General features: G+C 41.6%; 1 protein-coding gene across 4 annotated transcripts in view; it reads left to right on the top strand.

The window, feature by feature from the left end:
- slc39a10 (solute carrier family 39 member 10) overlaps positions 1-23,183 on the top strand; it is a 40,801-nt gene that overhangs the window by 7,538 nt on the left and 10,080 nt on the right. The window contains exons 1-4 of one of the 4 annotated variants that reach the window (XM_078174360.1): positions 5,814-6,061; positions 6,509-6,590; positions 12,735-13,982; positions 14,858-15,035. In XM_078174360.1, the coding sequence (XP_078030486.1) occupies positions 12,756-13,982; positions 14,858-15,035 (1,405 nt within the window). In that variant the 5' untranslated portion in view covers positions 5,814-6,061; positions 6,509-6,590; positions 12,735-12,755. Of the gene's footprint in view, positions 1-5,813; positions 6,062-6,508; positions 6,591-7,065; positions 7,221-12,734; positions 13,983-14,857; positions 15,036-23,183 lie in introns of those variants that run through there. The other 3 variants (XM_033617979.2, XM_033617981.2, XM_033617982.2) reach the window with 3 other exon arrangements.

The raw sequence follows: 23,183 nt of genomic DNA on the forward strand, positions 1-23,183 counted from the left end.
CCGATACACCCTTCCTACCCAAGGGGCGGCACTAACTGAGGCATTTCAAATGCTGCCACATGCAATTGGATAGCACGATGGCCAATCAGAGCAAAAAACAAGGTGACATATTCATTGCAGTAAGCCCCATTTGTTTGCCCAACAGTGGGGCTAACTGATATATTATGCTTTTGCCGTATCCCGTCGGCAAAACAGCAAAGACATCCTTCCTGGAAGCAAAGGCTTCTAGGGCAGTCTTCTGTTCCTCTCTCAAGGAAAAAGATAAGTGTAGTTGGCTTAGGGTTTCTTCCAAAGCTAAACTGAATGGACGTGGTCCTTCGGCAGCTGCCATCTTGGCTGTTTACTTTTCAACTCCTACGGCGCAGCTTTGTTGTCATCATGTTACGCCTGCCCAGAGCCCACCTCTGTCAGATAGACTGATCTGATTGGTCCGATTGGCAATTCAGTGGGCTCTGCTTGTCGGAGCCAGATTCCCGTGCAGTGCAAGTTCAAATTTGCTGGGGGCGAGGCATCTGGATTTCCAGGTTACTGGGGGCTGGGAATAAGGTAGATATGTTTTTGGTTTGGGGGTGAGCTGTCCCTTTAAACTTTTTCTCAATGTAACCCTACCTTGATACCTTATAGTACATACCCTTGGTGAAAGTCACTGTTGCTGCCAGCTGCAGGTTTCTTATGAGAGTTGTGTAAACATGGGCCTGGCAGGTCAGTTTGTTTTAGCGCTCACAGTGTTGACAATCTGCTGCGCATGTAACACCATTCCCACACACCAGCTGTTTACGGTACAGTCTCTTATGCAGACAGGGCATTTTAAGTCATGCTTGGTGACATTAGTTAACCAATAAGAGCATTTTAACCACAGCCTCGTTCCTGTGGGACTTTGTTGACAGTGCACTATTGCAATTTCTTGTTGTATAATGGCTTATTGTTGAACACTGTTAATGTTGGGCATCTGTACTCTATGTCAGCTCAGGGCTTGGGTCAGTTGAAGTGCTGACATGAGGTGTATGAGCTTAAAATGATTCTGCAAACTTGGTGAGGATGCTTTTAAAGGACATTTCACTGTATTAATAAACAAGGGGCTCAGGGATAACAATGGTGGCATTTTAGTATATGTTACACATTTCAAGTTGCTGCTTTACACCAGGGTATGAAATTAACAAAATATTTTGGGGGCAATTTTGGCCCCCACGGTCTAAAAAATGGGGGCATTTTCAAAATGTTTGGGGGCCATCAAAAAATTGTAATTATGTTCTAACAATAAGCACATGAAAAGCAAAACCAGCTAAGATAGTTCAGTCTTCAGTAGAAACCACTATAAATGAAACAAATAATGGGTTACGTAAAGTTATGGTTGCAAAATATCACTCAGATTTCCTATAATTCAACCAGTTTAAATGTGATGATTTAACCATTAATCTACTGATAGCAGTACTAATGTTTCACCACATTACAGTTACTTTTACTGTTAAAAAGGCCAAATTACTATAAATTCCTTAGATGCAATCCTGGAAGTAAGTTAATTAATTTGTCATTGTGTAGACTCAGATCACCCAAGAAATGGTTAATTTGTACTTATGGTACAGCAAAGCCCCCTCCCCTTCTCTGTCAGATTACTCTCACGTAATCAGTGCAATCTCGTTGATTATGTCTGGAAAATGAGTTGTAGACGTGACGGTAAATTAATTTAATGAAAATAAAATTATACTTTTAATGTCAGATTGTAATACTGTTAAAAATATAAATACATATAGTTGTTTCGAAAACCTGGAGGCAATTTTGGCCCCCGGAACATGGCTTTTGGGGGCATTCTTGGATAAATTGCGGGCCAAATGGCCCATGGCCCTTGCTAATTTCTGACACTGCTTTACACCAAGGTGAAGTGGTAAAATGGGCAGACTGTCACCATTAGTACAGTAGCCACACACACAGATGTACACCATGAGTAGCTGGTCAGGTGGTTGATCCCAGACACAGCTCCCTGACTGCTCAAACACGCAGACACACACATTCCCTCCCTGTGCCTCCCTCCTCCCTGTACAAATTAGTTAAGTCACTGAACTCAAAAGCCTCAAAACAGGTAAGGAGCAATCTGTTTTACCAAGGTGTTATTTCTTTGACTTCTGCACAGTATTCTCCTCCTCAGCTGATTGTTGTGTTTACTTGTCTGTGTCTTGTCTAGCCTTGCAGTCTTAGCCTCTTTTTACACTGTGATGAACATGCTTCCAGGCCACAGAGCATCAGCCGTGCACCTGCACCTTGCCACAGTGAGCACTCGCTGTTTTGCATCGCAGCTCCTTGATTCCACCTGAGAAATTCAGGACTATACACAGCATCTTCCCTCAGTGACACTGTCTAAACTCAGTGGCTTCAACCTACAAAACTTGAGCTTGATGTGGTATTTGTTGTCGTGTAACAGGATGTTTGAGTCAGTCAGAAGTTCTGGGAAGTTGTGGCCTGTGTTCATTGGTTTTATGTGAACCTGCATGTGTCACAGTGGGCCACAGCCTAATTTCGTACCACAGAGGGTTGCAAGGTATTTGCTGAACGATAGGGTGTGTCAGCCTCATTTTCCTTAAGGATAGGTTGGACTTTTCTTGGCCATTGATTTATCTTAATATTAAGTTGATGAAAAGTTATCGTACTAACATACAGTGTGTCTTCCAACTACTACCTGTGCTGAGTCTGTCATATTGAGCTCTATAATCACACTGGCTGTCAAAAGGCTTTTAACATGACTGTGAATGTGCCTGGTACTTGAGTCAGGAGATTTGCAGGAGACCAACCGCACAGCTCATGACAAATTCCACAGAATAGCTACTCTTGATCAGAGGATTGCTGGTTTGACGTGTCAAAATGACCACCTTGATTGGCCTTTTTTTTTTCTGTAAGTGTTTTTGAAGCAGTAGCGGGTGGTTGTCCATGTAATTACCAAAGTGTAAACATAAGGTGAGGCCTGTCCTTCTTGTGGATATTTGAGCTAAGCCATGATGATTTCATACTCTGTCTGCCCGTGTCGCTGACGTCTCACCGTGTGGCCTCACCAATGTTGAATGAATGCTTACAGGAAACACTGAGGGGTGAGCTGGAAACAGTTATTTCTCTCGCTGTCTTCAGTGATTGTCAGCAGAGATATGTCACTTCACTCCGGTGTCTCATCTGTCTCTTACTTTTCTGAATTTCATGATACAACAGCAGATTGAGGTCCTCTAAGATGCCCACAGAATCTGCTGTGAGTTGAACCCATGTGGCAGCTGACATCTGCCCTCTCTTGAGCACCTCAGGCTTTATTAAGAAACCCTCCACTCTGATATGTTTGCATATTTGTCATCTGACTCAAGAACAAATCGTGTTCTCGCTCCCCACTTTGTGCAGCTTTTGGTTGTATAGCTCCCTGGCATTAAAAAAGCGATAGCTTAATTGTTTCTGATGTAACCATCACCTTGAGGATCACAGATCTGCATCAACACCTCTCTCTCACACGTCTTATTCAAATCACTAATGCACACAATACCAAATATTGCTAGAAACCATTAAGAGAAAGCTCTACTGGGGGTTATAGCCCATTTTTCTAAAGCAAATATGGTTATTGGCTTGATTGATTTTTAAGAAGGTATATTGCGACAAAAAAGGATCAGTTACAAAAACAAAACATGTAACTACGCTTTACTTGTTTTGCAACCAAAAGGCTAAGAGAGATTTTTATCCTTTACTCTTCCTTTAGTTTCCCTGCAGACAAAGGCTTGCTACTGATGGGAAGGATGTGTACTGTCGCGTGAGAGTCATATGAAACAGCTTAAGGGTCAAAGCCAGTTGTTTTTTTTGTTTTTTTTCATGAGGGAAATAACAGGGTTCCTGTTCTGTTGTCATTAACCTGGAAAAGACACGAGGAAATATTTTTGAGACAGAGAGTAGTGTATCGAAAAAAGTTTTTGGAATAAGCTTTATTTATAAGATCTTTGTAGGTAAGTTTTGTAGTCGTTCAGCCAGGTCAATTGACAAATTGTTTTGACAGAACACATTTACACTTGTGGTAACTGCAGTCTGGAAAAAAAGTATCCTCATGTTCCATTAAGGTATATTCTTTCTTCACAAGCACTTTATATCAAAAGGATTGCAGTTGTTTGTATACTTGTCCAAGACATTTGTAATTTTAATTGTAGTTTAAAGCTTGCTGCAGGGCAGTAAAAACCACAACCAAATGTATTTCTACAAAACAGTACTCTCTTTGAGCTAACACAAGAAAGATTATTGATGTACCTCATACACTATGATTTACTATTGAAACGTCACTCTGTGACAGTGTTACATGTGTATTCTCATTTCAACATATGAAGTTATGCTTGCATGAAATCCTTAAAAACAAAGCTACTGTTTTTTAACCACTGCCACCATTATATCCAATGGAAAAATAAGATGTAAATGTTGCAGCTTTTTATACCTATTCCTCCAAAAAGGCTGTTACTGAAGCATTATACGATAATGAATACCTTTCAAGGTTCACAAGGAGCTGTTGTTGTTCGAGGTGGTAATGACCACCTGTGTTAGATCAGGCCCTCTGTTGTACACGTATCTCAGTACTTATCATAGAAACACTTCACAGTATCAGATAACAACAAAACAACCTAACGACAGTTTTTTTAAAGTCAAAGTTTACCTTAAGATACCGAACAGCTGGGTTTGCATTTTAACATCAGTAGCTCAGAATTGATTGCATCAGTTCCTCTTCTACCAATTCTGTCAAGTTGCTTGTTGTGCTCTTACCTTGATTGGTTATTGAATGGAGCCATTTGTTCACTTTTTGACTTGTCAGAGTGGGAAAAGCACATGTGTTATCATTAGTGATAGAGCTACTCTGTTGAGGTGTCTCAGTAAAAACTGAACAATTTCAGGACTCTGAAACTGAAGTGGCTAAATGGAATTCAGCTATCACCAATTTTATTTACACCTGTGATTTTCCTACTGTGACATTTCAACATGTGATCAGTGATAAAGGTCCATCATGGCCTCAATAATGGGGCCAACAGAGTTCTAACAGGTCACACATATTGAAAAGCATGTTGTTGTGAATACTGTTCTATTCTATCTGTGCAAGTTTCAAGTTCGAGTTATTAAAAGAAAGACACTTGTTAGCAAAAGAGCTTAGATTTGGAAAATACATTAACAGTTTCTATGAATGATTGCTGACTGTTTAATGTCATACCTAGCCAAGTTAGTTATGCTATTTGGTGGGGCATAACATGAGAGAAGTGTCATTACATAAAAGTGACTATGCATACACTTTATATGGTGAATCCCAGAATAAATAACCAGATTATGCTCAAATTGTTTGGGCGAGAAGGGTGTGGTAGTGGCAGGAAAAAACAGAACCACCTTCTAAAGTTGGTAGCCAAATACAGGTCATGAGTGACCAATTATTAAAAAGCAAAATCTCAAAATATCCATAAAAGTACCTTTAAAATTTCTCAAACTTTTTGTTTGGCATTATGCAGGTTTGAGGTATTAATCTGTAACCTCAATACAAATACGCTTTCCCTATAATATTGCTGAAGCTACTGCCATTGCAGTTTGTAAATGAGCCACAGGTCATTCATTCATTCTCAGCCATGGATGGTTAATATCACAAGGCTGGCACACAGAGACTGGCAATCATTCATGCTCACATTCACATCTACGGCCAATTTTTAGAGTCACCAATTAACCTAACCTGCATGTCCTTGGACTGCAGTAGGAAGCCAGAGAACCTGGATAAAACCCCTGCTGACATGCGGAGAACATGCAAACTCCACACAGATGGGATCTAGCCGGCTGGCGGTGCAAACACGGATCCCTCCTGCTGTGAGACGACAGTGCCACAGCAGCACCGTGCCACCCTACTTTTGAGGTATTGACTGAAAATTACGCAGTACCAAGTAGTACTGAAACGCTTCCAGTCAAACAATACCTGGATTTAATGCTTATTGCGTCAGGGGTCTGATCCCAGATGGTCCTGTCTCTTGACTTTCAGTAGCTGCCGTCTCTGCAGCTGCTCTCCTCCCAGCGAACCCAGTTCAATGTCTGCCGGGTAAGCAGGAGCTAACATAGCAGCAGCAGCTTACATCTAAGGAAGAGTCATTGAACGATCCCGCAAATTCACCCTGATACCGAAATGGCTTGACTCTGTTAATAACTATTAGCCTACCCTAACCTTTAGCTGTTTTATGCTAACAGTTATCCCTGTAACTGTGGCTACAACCAGAACAGTGTGTGGTGTGGGGAAGTTGAGTGCTGAGTTTTTGATGTAGTTGGCAATACAGCGTGTGGAGATGCTACAAAAATATTCCAAAGTCTGACTTAAGGGTACCTTAAGGGTGCTATGACTGGCACTGGTATCTTAATTTTTTTAAGATACCCAGTCTATGAGCACTCTGTCAGATAAGTGTGTAAGTGAAATATTGTACTCGCTTGAAGTGAAAATGGTATCTGCATGATACAGAATTTCACCTCTCTGTCCTCTGTAATATTTTTCCAGAGTGCATATTTCAGAAGAGTTGGAAAAACCCCTCACACAGTAGCACAGGAACTGGGGGCCAAGCAGGAGGAGACGTATTACGGTGAGATACCAAGTTATTGTGTTTCACTGTGCAATTTATACTTGTCTTGTTGTGCTGAAACAAATTGTGATTACATCAGTGACAGCTCTGTAAATTAGTGTAGATAACACACTGTTTCCTGCATTAAGGTCACTTTGATACAAACATACCACTAGATCATTTTTTTCATTCATTAAGGTATGAAGTTGTGATTGTTTACAGGAAATAAGATCATTTTTAGTCTCAATACAGAGGAAAAAAATCCAGTTACATTAAAAACTGATTTGTAATGCTTATTTTATAGATTGTGGTTTAAGTGACACACGATTAAATTCTCATGTTAAATAGACACTCTCTTGTTTCCCCTAAAGGCCAAACACAACAAAGGCTCTAATCAGGAAAACACAGCAGACTCTGTAGCTGTTCAGAGGGTGTGCTCTCAAAAATAGGTCCTTGGTTTTTGCCCCAACCTATCTGCTGTGAGGTTCATAGGTCACTGCTGTCTCATATTTATAAACACTGTCTTGTCGACAGCCGTGAAGTAGGCTTGTAACCGCACTTAACGTCTGCAGCCTTGAGTCAGTACGGCATCATTTGCTCCTTGGCCAAACTTAATTTCACACACACCACCCATTCTGAGGGCACACAGTGGTAAGTAGCCTCGCTTCCAGTTTCTAAAGGTAACTTAGCAGAATGAAGTCGGTGTTAAGTGACCGGTTTTATTTGGTGTGGTATTAAAATGGTTGATTTGTTTACAGTTTTTAAAGGTGTTATGTTGCGCCTTCCAGTTTACAACCTGGATAGCTCATTATGAAAGTGTAAAAGTTGGGTTTAATTTGGCTGTTTTATAACTATAGCGTGTGCAAAAGAGTGACAGCATAACAACGTCATATGATGGGTGACAAATAAATTACCAATGATATAATATTACATCAAGTATTTTATTGCGTAGAAATTAAACAACGTTAGTGAAAACTGTTTCTGCAAAAGTTTTTTATCTTGTTATATTTGAAGAAGGAAGTCCATAACAGGCTGATAGTCATTAGCTGATAAGCTGTTGATGTCGTCTGCACAATGATCAAAGCTTTGAAGGATAAACAAGAGCTTAGTTTAAAGCCCAGCTGGATCTTTTTGAATTTTTATTCTCTGTAAAATATTTTCATGGGGTGAAACAAATACTGTATTGTTAGGAGTGTATTTTTGTTGGATGATTCACTTTAGAGCAATAAATGTGTGCTTTTTACGCTCTCCCAAAAACACTAAGTAACAGTGGTCCATTGTAAGTCTATCACCGATATGTTCTGTTTTTAAATGGGGCTCTTGTGCAGTGGTATTTAAGTGATCTTTGACTCGTTCTCTGTGTCCTCTCTTTTGAGTTTAGTTTTGGAATTTCTTGATTCCAGAAAGAAATCAATGTGGACATATTGTGCTCTTTTTCTCTTGTTGTTGCTCCCACAAGCCGACAGTGTGCAATCTGTTGTTACTCGCCTTGACAACTGTGAGGAGGATCTATCACCCTCTTTGTTTTTAACATTTAGCCCAGTATCTGTAGTCTGCACAGCACAAATCTATTCCCTCAAGATGCACATGCTGTAAATCCAGTATAAACTTTGCTAACAAGCTGGCTGCCAAAGGCCTTTGTGTTTGTGTGTGTGTCTGGTCTCCACTGTGTGCCATTTTACCATTATCCAGCAGTATTCCTCATCTGACCTCGCTTTACTCCTCCTCCTTTTCTTCCTCCACCCCCACCCTCACCCCTCACGCATCAACCACCCACGGGCTTCACAAGAGACCTTATGAGGATCATTTGACTGGAATGATATTGCTGCTTCAGGCTTTTTAGAGTTGGGGAAAACAAGCAATTTGTTACACAATTCTCAGTAGAGAGTTTATTGTGCTCCAGAAGGCTCCCCGATTCAGTTATTAGATCTGTTATGCTAAGCTAAAGGTAGCCGTCTAGGTGGTTTGAAGGTGGTGTTTATGCAGACTTATGAATATTTTTTGTGCATTTGTTTTTTTTTTTATATAATCATGTGAACTAATGCAGACCCTGTGACACTGAGATCGGTGAATGTCAGTGTGCATCACTGCTAGGGAAGCTCTGATTGGGCTTTTTAAGGCTGCTATTGATCACTGATTTAATTACCTCAGGATTATTCAATCTGATACTGGTCGTTCTGTTTACATACATGTTTTTACAGTATTTCCACACAAAAGTCAAAGTAAAAGCAATCACTCTGCCTCTTGTCTTTTAACCATTAGCATTTTGAGTGTGCTGTAAATTTACTTTGAGCAAATATGTAGCATTAGCATATGTTTTATAAACCCACACACCACGGCATTTATAGCCTAAGCTAATTTGTGATGGCCATCCCTAGAATAGCATTTAAAATACATAAAACTCATCAACAAATACACAGGAGGCAGTACAAAACACAAACTAAGCAAATACATACTAAAAGTAATGACTTTTAAATGGAATTTTATTGAGGTGATTTTATTATGTTGTAAAAGTCCAAAGTAATTATCCCAAATGTTTCACACGTGAAGATTTATGTTCCTGATATAATGTATAGGTCCTTGCATTGGACATCAATTTGATTATTTTGTGTGATGTTTGCACATATTTGCCATATTCAGATAGAAATCACTGTCAGAAAAATATGAATATTGTCAGGGCTTGACGCTAACTTTGTTCCCAAGGAGCACATGTGCTCCTAAGTTGAAAAAGTAAGGAGCGCACAAAGAACTTTAGGGGCACAATGTAAATTGATCAAATAATGTGTTTTCCGTAATAAACGTGATGCAAATAGACATTTACAAGCAAAATTATTTAATGAATTTATATACAAAATGTACAGAAAGGTAAAATCATCAAGTTATATATATATATATATATATATATATATATATATATATATATATATATATATATATATACAGTACAGGCCAAAAGTTTGGACACACCTTCTCATTCAATGCGTTTTCTTTATTTTCATGACTATTTACATTGTAGATTCTCACTGAAGGCATCAAAACTATGAATGAACACATGTGGAGTTATGTACTTAACAAAAAAAGGTGAAATAACTGAAAACATGTTTTATATTCTAGTTTCTTCAAAATAGCCACCCTTTGCTCTGATTACTGCTTTGCACACTCTTGGCATTCTCTCCATGAGCTTCAAGAGGTAGTCACCTGAAATGGTTTTCCAACAGTCTTGAAGGAGTTCCCAGAGGTGTTTAGCACTTGTTGGCCCCTTTGCCTTCACTCTGCGGTCCAGCTCACCCCAAACCATCTCGATTGGGTTCAGGTCCGGTGACTGTGGAGGCCAGGTCATCTGCCGCAGCACTCCATCACTCTCCTTCTTGGTCAAATAGCCCTTACACAGCCTGGAGGTGTGTTTGGGGTCATTGTCCTGTTGAAAAAGAAATGATCGTCCAACTAAACGCAAACCGGATGGGATGGCATGTCGCTGCAGGATGCTGTGGTAGCCATGCTGGTTCAGTGTGCCTTCAATTTTGAATAAATCCCCAACAGTGTCACCAGCAAAACACCCCCACACCATCACACCTCCTCCTCCATGCTTCACAGTGGGAACCAGGCATGTGGAATCCATCCGTTCACCTTTTCTGCGTCTCACAAAGACACAGCGGTTGGAACCAAAGATCTCAAATTTGGACTCATCAGACCAAAGCACAGATTTCCACTGGTCTAATGTCCATTCCTTGTGTTTCTTGGCCCAAACAAATCTCTTCTGCTTGTTGCCTCTCCTTAGCAGTGGTTTCCTAGCAGCTATTTGACCATGAAGGCCTGATTGGCGCAGTCTCCTCTTAACAGTTGTTCTAGAGATGGGTCTGCTGCTAGAACTCTGTGTGGCATTCATCTGGTCTCTGATCTGAGCTGCTGTTAACTTGCGATTTCTGAGGCTGGTGACTCGGATGAACTTATCCTCAGAAGCAGAGGTGACTCTTGGTCTTCCTTTCCTGGGTCGGTCCTCATGTGTGCCAGTTTCGTTGTAGCGCTTGATGGTTTTTGCGACTCCACTTGGGGACACATTTAAAGTTTTTGCAATTTTCCGGACTGACTGACCTTCATTTCTTAAAGTAATGATGGCCACTGGTTTTTCTTTAGTTAGCTGATTGGTTCTTGCCATAATATGAATTTTAACAGTTGTCCAATAGGGCTGTCGGCTGTGTATTAACCTGACTTCTGCACAACACAACTGATGGTCCCAACCCCATTGATAAAGCAAGAAATTCCACTAATTAACCCTGATAAGGCACACCTGTGAAGTGGAAACCATTTCAGGTGACTACCTCTTGAAGCTCATGGAGAGAATGCCAAGAGTGTGCAAAGCAGTAATCAGAGCAAAGGGTGGCTATTTTGAAGAAACTAGAATATAAAACATGTTTTCAGTTATTTCACCTTTTTTTGTTAAGTACATAACTCCACATGTGTTCATTCATAGTTTTGATGCCTTCAGTGAGAATCTACAATGTAAATAGTCATGAAAATAAAGAAAACGCATTGAATGAGAAGGTGTGTCCAAACTTTTGGCCTGTACTGTATATATAATGTTATTACTTTCCTAAAACATTCTCCAGGTCCTCTGAAACTCTGCAGGACTTAAGCCTCTTTCACACAGAGCTTTCGCGGCACCCACCGCGGGGTAGGGCGCAGAGGACAGGATTTGGGGGAGTACAGGCTCGTTCAGGAGCTACAGCTCCATGGTGACCGCTTTCTGGTCTACTTCAGGCTCTTCTCTGCTATTGGACACGCGGCGCCGAGGTGTCGTCACAGCGTGTTGCGGTAAAACACTCTTGCACCGCGGTAGCACATACACAATGAACGGGTTCGTCGGCGGAGGTCTGCGATTGCGCGCTCTGTGTGAAAAGGGCTTTATTTCCACCCTGCCCAGCAGCGGTACCGTGGTGAATGGTCCCTAAAGGCCTCTACACATGATCAGCTGTAAAACCACTTTGCGCTGGCTGTCCCATTCTTTGTCTATGGAGAGGGCAGCAACGCCTGACAAAGCGGCACCGCTACCCTTGGCGTCGCGCACGATATTCATTGTGCCGACAGTGGCTTGGAAAACTACCCATAACTGTGTCACATGGGGAAGAGGGCAGAGGGAAGGCGGCTGGAGTTCCTCCAACATTTGCGGTTAGATTATCATATTTTTTTATTGACAAAAATATAGGCTGCTTTGGCTGATTTTTTTTATGAGCACATGTGCCCCTAAATATTTTTTACAGTTCGCACACACCTATTTTTAGTCGCAAATGCGAGTTTTTTGTTTTACTATGTTAGCACCACTAGCCGTGCTGACACTACGAATGGCGGTAACATATCAACAATGCTAAAGGAGGTTTTACGGCTCAAAACTGAACTGATTACTCACTGGGGGAGACTGGAGGGTTGGCACATGCACGTTCTACAGCAATACTGTTGGGTCAGGACAGCGTAACTAGCCGTAGTGGCCAAATGAGCAGCACCAACAACAGCTAGCTCCTGCCAGACCTGGGTGGTGTGCAGTGCAGTGAAGTAAGGAGCAAAAAATCCAACCTGTAGACCAACATGTGTAACTGGTTTAAAATATTCTCATTGGTTAACCGATCAATGGTTAACCATTGACATCATGACCAGGAACCCATCGACTGTTGCCTCATGCTTGATTAGCTTTATATTAGCTTTTTTTAAATGTAGCTGCATTTGCAGAAATGACTGGCACACAAAAGAAGAAGTCTTGACTGGACTCACTGGATTTCTGCAGTGGCTACACCGGACCAGCCCAAAATATTGGTTGTTACCCCCAAAAGGCTTTATCTTCGTCAGACTGGGTTCCGAAATTGCCATGGTCATTAATCAGTCCAACTATTTATAAGTAACACAGTCACCGTGGTCTTTTGCCGTCTTGGTCTTTGAATTGAGTGAGGTGATAAGGAGCAAGATACAGCTGCTCAGAGTGTGAGTGACACTACGGACATGAAACCATTTGATAGAGCCCAAAAAAAACCCATTCCTACAAAAACCTTTCATTTGTGAAATAGGTGTGAAATTCTCATTTAGAGGAGCACTATATAGGAACATGAACTCACCAGTAAAACAGTCTACCTTGTTGTTTAAGCTGTTACTTATACTGTTACTTTCCTGTGTCGGCAGGGGACCAGAAGTAAGGGGAAAATGCGAGTCCACGTGCACACCAAGTTTTGTTTCCTGTGTGTGCTCACCTTCCTATTCCATCAGTGCAACCACTGCCATGGAGAAGGACATGACCATCAGCATGGCGGACATCACCATGCTGACCACAACCACGTCCACAGCGACCTGCAGATTTCCGAGGCTCTGTACGTGAAAGGAGCCACTTTGTCCCCAGAGTCCAACAATCCTCAAGGGCACGCTCTAGAAGAGGAGCAGCGCTTCTACATCCAGCAGCTCTTCAGACGCTACGGCCAAAAAGACCAGCTAGATTTCCAGGGATTTCAGAGTCTGCTGGTTAGTTTGGGTCTGGGTGAGGTGAAGGTGGTAGATCTAGATCACGAGGAGCTTGGCCATGACCATGTAGCTCACCTCGACTTGGTGGATTTGAAGGAGGGGCTTCATTCACACTCATCCACCAGTGAGGGCCGTGGTGCAGGTCACGGTCACGGGCATGGTCATCCACACCACAAGCCTGGCACCCACCATCCACACACAGAGCAAGTTCCGACAAGATGCACCCAGCACACCACTGCTGCCAGTCCAGCTGCTGGTGCACCTACAGGACATGACCATGATCATGACCACAGTCATGACCACGATCATGACCACGATCATGGGCATGATGCAGAACATAATCATGATCACACCAAAGCAGAGGGTAGTGACCATAAACATTCTGGTGGGCATGTGCAGGACACACATGATCATGCCCATTCCCATGATCACGCACATGACAAAGAGCACAAACATGAGCAGGCACAGGTGAACTCTAACAAGGACCTGTCCTCTCAGCCTCATGGTGATCATGACCACAGCGATCACGACCACAGTGACCATGACCACAATCATGTCCCCGAAGTGCAGCCAGGCACAGACATTCCTCCACTCGGCCAGGAACAGCAGCCCTCTACCCAGTCGGAGCCGTCCCAGGTCCCTCAAGTGCCGCAGTCCTCTCCTGCCAACACAGAAAGTCGGCCCAAGAAGCCGAGAAAGCCAGGCAGGAGCAGAGGACAGGGAGGGCGAAACAAAAGTCTTGCTTCTGATAGCCATGACCATCAATCTGAACACAGTCATGACCATGATCACGGTCATGGTCACAGCCATTCTCATAAAGATAAGAGAGAAGCACCAGGAGAGCCTGCCAACCCCACGTTGCCAATCCCCGCCTTGTCTGGCCACCCAGAAGGATCGGCTCACCAGCATGAAGAGGTAAGACATGTTTGAACTCACTGACTGATATTAGCTTTGGCAAGCGAGAAGCTCTATATCAAGAGCTTGTGTTTCAAATATGAACAGATTCATAGAAGTGGCAAGTGGCAAGAAGTGCAATTGGAGAGACCTTAACAAATCAGAGAAATGAAACGTGACATAGCGCTGATCACAGTCAAATGTGAATGTGACTACAGTGTGCAGGGACGATCTGTGATGGTGCATCAGTATTTGTGTGAAGGAGTGTTGCCGTTTTTGCCTTTAGAATTTAAAAATAGTTCTTCGACAGAAAGTTCCACATCAGCTGCAGCCATCTTGGTTGTTGTCACGTATTTTGAGTAAAGTGTGTCCTATATTTAGTAAACTGTTGTGATTAGCCCAACCAAGGCCAGTCGCCTGGAAATCTGTCTGAACGAGAGGGGGACCAGATGCATCTGCCAGAGCAAAAAAACAAACAAACAAAAAAACATGAGCTCCCAGATTCATCTGGTTCCAAGGCTCGGAAGTTTGTGTACAAACTGAATTGTGGAATTAAAAAGTTACTCTTTCTTGATTCTGCCTGTAAAGGTCTCAATGGGTTGGGTTTCATAGAAATTAGCCCTTTAAAAAGCTGTCGTATTGGAACTACCACTGAAAGTTTTCAGCCCATTTCTATAGCACAGTCTGCTTCTCCTCTCCAGTGTTCAAATGTCAGTATTGTTCAAACAGTTATGCATTCGCCCGAATACTTTGCTTTTACAGCCACGTTTCAAGTTTAGAGGTGAGTTTTACCTGTTAGTTTTTATGTTATTGTCTTGATAACTTTAATTACTTAAGTTTTAATAAAGCCAGTTGTTTCTTTCCCTTACACTGTTACTATCCCCTTCTCCTTCCAGTGTTTGAACCTGACTCAGCTCCTCACCTACTATGGCCTGAGTCCCGATTCACTCATCTCCCCCAGCCAGTTCACCTACCTGTGTCCTGCCCTGCTCTACCAGATAGACAGTCGCGTCTGCATCCGCCATTACCACCAGATGGACGTGGAGCAGGAAGCCTTGGAGCAAGCCAGTTCCAGTAAGTGCCGAGCGTCTTATTGATCCACTCCATTTTAATTGAAAAGACTTGTAATGCAGAAATAAACAAACTAATTTCAGATGGTGTGAACTCAACACTGCTGAGAGTGCCGTCCAATGTACTTGAGACCCCACTTGGGTTTTGAAGGATATGAGGGACATGGGGAAGGGTTTAATCTCATTATGGATGTTAGAGGTTTGTCCAAGCTGCATCAAGAGCCTGCAGCTCTTCACCAAACCATTGTTCTGCATGAAAGGGAAATGAAATTGCATTAAGAGCACGCAAACATCACAACACTCTCCTTCAGTGACACCATTTTCCTGTGATGTTTGTGCATCTTGGTGACAGTCATCAACTGCTTATATGGATCAAAAAGCTTGGGACAGAAGCATTCCTATACAAATGTTTTATATAATTTATTTACAGTAATCAAGTAGTCTGCTTACAGTGTTCATCTTAGGGCTTTTCATACATGACAACACATTGAAAACATTTTTTAAACTACGATAATTCTATTTTTTTAAAAATTTTTTTACTTTGCCTCGTCGTAACCTGTCTGCTTCCAGCTGGCTACCCGAGGCACATTGAAATCATGATGGAAAAAAGAGTTATTTCCTCTCAATGAAAAACATAGTCTCCTTGCAGCTTATGACAAACTGCCAAAAACGAGCCAACAGGATGCATGCACAGGATGATAGGCTACCTTCTGCAGTGCACTCAGACATCAAGAAACAAGTCTTGGCTGCTAGTGATGGAAACAGAAAATGTATCCCCATGCATATTCAGCTGCATTTTAAAACCAGTTCAGTAAACAGCCATGTAATAAATATACAAATATGGCTGTAATAATCATTCACTATTAGTGATCAATTTGACCGGCATAGACGTGATTGCTTAAAGTGCTTTCCACTGTAGTGAAAAATATGTAACTGGGCAGCCATAAGTTTAGACTGGAGAGCTCTGACACTGCTGAATAACATTCTGCTGTTCAGGAGATTTTTTTTACCCTTCATATGGATTTTAAACATCAATAGCTCACTGCACAGCAAAGCAACAAAAATGTAATGCATAGTTATCACTAGTCTTGGAAAACTGTAATCTTATCACTGATATTTTGGCCAAACAGAGTCACAATGAACTTTATTTGCACAGTGGATCAAGTAACAGACAGTACTGTCAAACCCATCAGTGCTTAATCACAGTTTATTTGTTTAGTAGATTGTTGTTTTGTAGTCGGAACCCAATAATCCAGTGATATCATCACGACTGTGAGCGTACCTCAGACAGTGACTTTACCTCAGAAAACAAAAGCCAGAAGGTGGACGAATAAAAATAAAATAAACATTGAATGAAATTCTATTCTGTTTAAATAATGGTTTAGTTTACAGGACAACTAATGTAACAGTGATAGAAATTTGGTCTATGAAAGTTTTAAAAAAAGTCAGCGGTAAGTTACTGTCTTTATCTGGTGCCATCGGCCAGAGAGAGCAGCTATCTTCGTAAGCAGGAAACCACAGGGACATCACTATAAACCACTGGGTTTAAAATGCGATGCTATCAGGATGTATAACCTGGAGCTGCTCTCTCTGGGAAGAGTGGCAGACCTGCATAATAGAACGTTTATTGAAATAATCAAGTCATATCAGGAATTATAACCATAATCTCCTGAGTATCCCGACCATTGTTTGCTCCATCTTTTCTCATTTTCAGTACAGAGATAGGGCAGGTTTTTTTTCCTCTAATTTTCTGCTCTCCAGAGCAGCAGTGAACACTCACCAGATCATAACTTATAACACTGACATTAAAAAGACAAGATATTAAAAAGTCTGTGCAAGTTTAAGAGCACAGCTCACAGACCTATGAGTAGGCTGCTGCTGACTCATCTCAAGCTTCTTGTATTTCTACAACACCAACGCTCGAGTAACTTTTATTTACAGATGAATAAAGCATAATGTCTAATGTCTTTGAATGTAAGATGGTGGGCTTGGAGAAACATCGGTGAAAGAATTAGGTCGAGTTTTACAGTCACACAAAACTGTGGCACGGTCTCAGAATAAAAGAGGTGTTTTTCCTGTTTGTTGTTAACTGAGCTCTTTAATCTCGATAATACTTTGCCAGTATGAAACCACACTACCACAGACTTATCTCAGCACAATCACCTTTGTTTAACCTTAACCAGTTATACTCAAAACCCACAGGCGTTTCTTTTCATGAAGTCGTGCTTCTTATTCATATTTGTACACTTCTAGAAACTGCTAAATGTAAGCGGTGTTCCTTCGTGCCCACTTTGTAGCTCAACAGGAGCAGCCTGTGACTCAATGACTTACTCATGGGCACACTGATAGACACAGAGGGACCACAGATGCTAACTTTTGCACTTACCCGCTCATTTTCTCATCTGGTCTTGCACTCAGACTGGTAACTGATACGTCAGAAACCTAGATTTCTAGTTTGCCCTGTCAGATAAACTGCAGGTAAATGCATCCGCTTGCAGATGTAGGCGTGAACGGTGTGGAAAAACACTGACATGACTCTCAGTTCAGACAGCTAGCACTGAGAATAACCCCTTAGCCACATTTTTAAGAAGAGTGATTGTGCTACTATCAACCACATAATGAGTGGAAAAGAAATGTCGGCTATTTTTAGATGTGATTGTGGACGCTGCAAGTATTTAGCATAATGATGAATTGATTAATTCTTTCAGTCAATCACAAGTCCCAGTGAGCATATGCATAAGTAATGGCCATCAGCAGGAGTTGATAGGCAGTAAATGTATTAAGAGCGCTGTAGAAAAATCAGCCTGGCATGTGTGTCTTGTGTCATATTAACTGGGAGAAAGTTAATGTTTGAATGAATGGGTGGAATTTGCCATATCACAGCCGGCTTTTAACTCAACTCTGAATCAGGATCATTCACTCACTTAATTGCTGCACTTTTTGTGTCGGGTGCTTTGTGTCTACGACAGTGCGTTCCCTTGTTAATAAGTAATTTTTGTCGCAAAGGAGTGGGCCGCAAAGGAGTGGGCTTATCATGTGCATGAACTCTGAAAAAGTCCAAAAGAGGCTGAAAGATCAGCTATAAAGAATGAAGGTCAGAGTTAAACCCTGCTCTGGGACCTCGCAGTGTTTCTCCGTTTATGAGAATGCAAATTATAAAATCACAGTTTTTTAAAGTTAATGAGTTACAGGTTGTGAAATAAAGGTCATAAAGCCATAAAAGCTGGCCACAAATCAAACCAGGACCAGTCATCACAGTTCCCACACACAAAAATAGCAGACCATAGAAAAGGCTGCTGCTTTCGTATGTTTTCTGGTACTGTGCATTTATGAGTCCACATGTAAATCTCTCGGAACAGATAACACATGGCCACCTAGAATGAAAATGCATAGTGATCTCTGTAGGATAATCAGTTTAACCATGCTGCATTTACGCCTGGTACATTTGTTCTCATGTGCTGTATTATGCCTGCAGTATAATTGGATTGTAGTTTTCATTTATGCAAAGTAGGCGAGGAGTTTGGGAGCTGTCACTGTAAACAACACAGAAAGTTTGGGGTCATGAGATGTTCAGCACAACCTGATTTATTTTTAATTAGAGGTAGAAAGTGCCGTTTTTATGACAAAAGAAAAAGCTGCAAAAGTTTTTAGGATGGAATAACACTGTCAAAGCAGCAGGCACTTAGGTTCAACCATGAGATTGGAGGAATTCCCTAACTGTACGCCCTCTTAAATCTTTAATTATTAAACACACACTCCCCTCTGCTGATACCTGTATCACATGTGCCTGAGGCAGCAGTGTGCCACCAATGAAAACAGTCATAAAAATGGTAATGACGACAAGGTGCACAGCGCGAACGAGTCAAAAGGGCAGGAATGGCTCCTCATTAGTGGAAAACAAGAGCGGCTAGATTGTCTGCGATTGTGCACAAAGAGTCAACCATAGGCATCACCACATGGTGCGAAGCTACCTCTCGTTTACCTCCTGCCAGCATCCGTGGGGGAGCTTGGAAAATTTTGCAGTTGGTTTCTCTCTGGTCCCCCACTCCCCTCTCTTTTTGCGCTGTGCCAATTAGGAGAGCCTAAGCGACACCCTGGGCCATTTTTTTTCTGAGCCGTGGCTCACAGGAGATGCGTAATTGGAGAAGACACAGACTGGTCGGTCTCCTTTTCCTATCTTGTGTTCCCTTATCGCTGCCTTCTGTCGCCCCTGCCGCAACCCTCTTGTACACCTCCACGTCTCCACACACACACACACACACACACACACACACGCACAAAACCACAACGGCATACAGGTAATGAGATAGAGAAGTAGATGAGCTGTGTGTGTGTGAAGGACCCGCAGTGATGTGCTGTCTGGCTGATGTACAGTTGCCTCTCAGGGTTACACGAAGTTCCGCTTGATGCGACAAATAAGAAAGCAGTCAGCTGTAGCACCTTTTACTTTTGTAAGGCACATTGAAAATGGTGGCAACAACAGAACGAGGAGGTGAGGGTTATTAAAGACATTTTCACTCATGATGAGGAAATGAATTCAGCCTGTTCAGTTTGTCCTTCCGAATGATGACATTGTCACTACAACACTCACAGTGGATTAACTGGTACTTTCTAATGTAGCTGCAGCAGAGAGTGATGGGTGTGGTCCACTGCACTACTTGTAAAGCATGGCTTTGCTCTTATGGAAAACTAGCTGTATCAGCTTATGATGCTTTCACATTTAATTAATGCTTGTCATATAAAATACTGTCACGTTATTGTTATTAGTATGTGGTCTAAGATATTTAACCTTTCTATTAACCTTCTGTCTAACCTCTATAAACAGATATCTTAATATGTATGGAGAATCTGTAGACACAGATCCTGCATCCACATTTTACTCAGTGTTAAGCGGGATTTATACTTCTGCGTCGAATTGACAGCATACGCACCATACGCTGTAGCCTGACGCCAGAAATGTAACTATATGTCGCAGCGACACAGACCTCCTGGCTATTTTTGTAAGCTGAAACAATTTCCCTCAGTGGAGACAAAGCTTTTATTTACTTTTATTTCACAGATAAGGCACAATAAATTGTGAAGACAATAAAGCATAAAAATAAATTTATGCTTTATTGTGCTTTATTTAATAAATAGCATTTTTTTTAAATCTTGTGTGATTCACTCTGGCTTCACGAAATCTCTGCTATTTGCTAGGCTAATTTATTCGATGTAAAACGCCATAGGCTTGTGCTAATAATCTTAGCATGTTGTATTTGTTAGGAAAACATGGTTAGTACAAGACAGTTGTTTTGTCAGTGAACCTTCTGAGCTGTAATGGAACTGAATTTTGTTACGTTAACTTTGTTAAATGTTTTCCCTGGCTTCATATGAGAAGAGGAAAAGTCCACTGGCTGCTAGGCTAATTTATACAATATACAATATACAATATACAATGCCATAGGCTTGTGCTAAAAACATTAGCATGTTGAATTTGTGAGGATAAAAGACAAATGCTTTGTCTAGAAATGCTGCGAGTTCTGGTGAAGCCAAATTGTGTACTTGTGTTTGACATTATCACTAGTAAGCCATGTTTACTGTGTGTTTTGGGTGTGTTTTGAATCAACTTAACTTTACAGCACTTCACAGAAACCTTACCACCAACTAGTGTTTTGGAGGTGTAATTGCACAAGTATAAATGCTCACAATGGCGTAGGCTACGCACAGAGCTGACGCATAAGCATAAATTCCACTTCAGTAATGCCTCACTATGGGGTTCTTTTTATTATGTACAGTGCCTGTGTTGTGGAATTTCCTTCAATTAAATAACTTAAAGAATAACATAAAAGCAGATCCTTTGTTCCAACAATACAGTATTTATACATGGGCACCTGGCAGTCTTATCTATCTTCCTCCCTTAGCCATAGACAGAGTCTCCTAATTTATCTGTGAGAGCAGAGAGAAAAAGACCTTCTCACAGGCAGGGAGAGGATGCTCGATTAAGGCCTCTGTATATCTAAGGCCAAACTAACCTGTGAGTGAACCAGCGCACGCTCACAGACGAGCTGAGACACCGGCCATAAATCACACATTGTGTACAGATATTATTAAAATATAATATAAAGGCAAAGAAGGGAATATTATGAGCAGTAATTATTCCAGTACAGACGGCCTTGTACTCAGAAAAGCACAAAACATCCTGTGTACATACATTATTAAAAAAGTACTGTAGCAGTAGTGCCCGAAATAAATGCACAAGGCGATAATAACAAACGTACATGATGATTTGTAAAGAAACAGTAAAGATCACAAATGCATTTGCTTTAAAATACAAAGAGATATCACCCAACCTAAATGAATCTCAGACAGTGCTGCAAATATAATCTACAAAAATACAAACCCAGCTTGGATATCTCATTTAAGTGCTTTGTGCATATTAAGAACGCTTTAAATGGCATATTTTGTATATTTGCTTCTTGTCAAAACAAATGTGTGTTGCATTAACATGCTGGTGGGGAGGTGCAAGAAAGCGGGCGTGAGAAAGCTGTCATCCGTGTTAAAATATTGTACCTTAAATTCAAAGTACAGAGAGTCCTGATTGTGTACAGTGATGAGTTGTGGCTTGTACACTGACTTTACTGCATAGTCAAGGGGTCTCTCTGGGACTCTGGGAAGAAAACTTGAAAGTGCCACTAGCAAGTAAATAAACACATACACAGGTGACAAAATGACAAAGGAAAAAACTGAATAAATAAGTGGAGACAAAACTACTGTAGGTGTTTCCATACAGGACACATGGGCTCACTGAAAAATCTGAGCCTGGCCTCCACAGTCTCCAGATCTCCACCCAACTGAAAGTTACAGGAGACTTTTGAGCGATGAACACCATCATCAAAACGCCAAATGCCTCAGATTTTTGGCTTCAGACGCCACATGGAAAGCGGCAATGAGAGTCAGGATTTGACTAGCTTCCCCAAAGCTAATGACAAGTGGCTGTAATCAGCACTTAAGCATCGGGGCCTTCCTCTTCAGTTAAAATATTTCCCCCAGGAGGAACTCCAGCCTCCTGTTTTCAGAGTGGAGAGACCGCTGGCAGGAGAGAGACTTTTTTTTTTTTGTAATGTTTTTTAATCCTACAGCTGGGTAATGGGACAGTAACAGCTTGATCCAGTCTCTCTAAAGACCACTCTGTCAGACATAAGACATGTTTCAGATCATCTCCTCACAAGCGACACCACCTGGGGCCGATTAGATGAGGAGAGGAAGTGTGACTGCCAGTGTGATTTTTACTGTTATTAGTCATTTCTTCCCTCTGGCTGGATGGCAGCTTTGGTTCTTTTGTTTAGATGAATTAAGCTCCCTCAGTCCAGCAGTGGGGAGAAAACATATTCAGTGTTAAGTAGTGGTCAAATACTTTATCGGTGTCAAACCCTTTGACCTTGACAAACAGAGCAAATACATTTCATTTCAGTTCTATATTTACAGTTTGTTATGACATCCTCCTGAGATGCCTCTCTGGAGTCAATTGCCTGTAAGATGTGCATTACATGCACACTGTGTTCTAGTCAGTAGATGTCCTATAGCTGAATGTCAGCAGTGAGGCAGCCAGCATCATTTTAGCGAACACACCACCAGCTTTGGTGTGACATTGAATTTCATACGACATTAAACATTTCGTCCTGTGTGACGAAAGGATTGTGAAGTTTCTCCCACTCGGTCTTGTTTTGAAACGTGTCCTGCGCTGACAGGTGGACTGACAGTTTAAATGATAGTGTACCTTTCTGACTTTTTCTCCGCTTCTGCTTCACGTCTTATGTCTGCGGCCTCGAATGAAAAATGAGGCTGGTAGGATTCTGCTGAAATGTCACTTCACGTTTCTTGCTTTAGGCGTCATGTGTCATCACAAGGACACATGGATTGAAAACGTCTAGAGGATAGCTTTCTTCACATGTGAACAAAATACCTTCAGCCAGCAGCCGAGTGATGGTAAAGCTGTGGCTGTTAGCGTCTTTCCTCTAAAAGACGAAGTGAGCCGGCTGAAATCCTGACAGTCCTGTGTTGTGTTGAAATTTGAAGTTATCTTCTTTTTATGGCCCTTCACAGTTGAAGAGTCAGACTATATCTACAAAACACTGGATGCGGCTAACAAGCACCGGGCTCCTGACCCTTTCTA

Source organism: Epinephelus lanceolatus, chromosome 14 (genome assembly GCF_041903045.1).
Source record: "Epinephelus lanceolatus isolate andai-2023 chromosome 14, ASM4190304v1, whole genome shotgun sequence".
NCBI lineage: Eukaryota > Metazoa > Chordata > Actinopteri > Perciformes > Serranidae > Epinephelus > Epinephelus lanceolatus.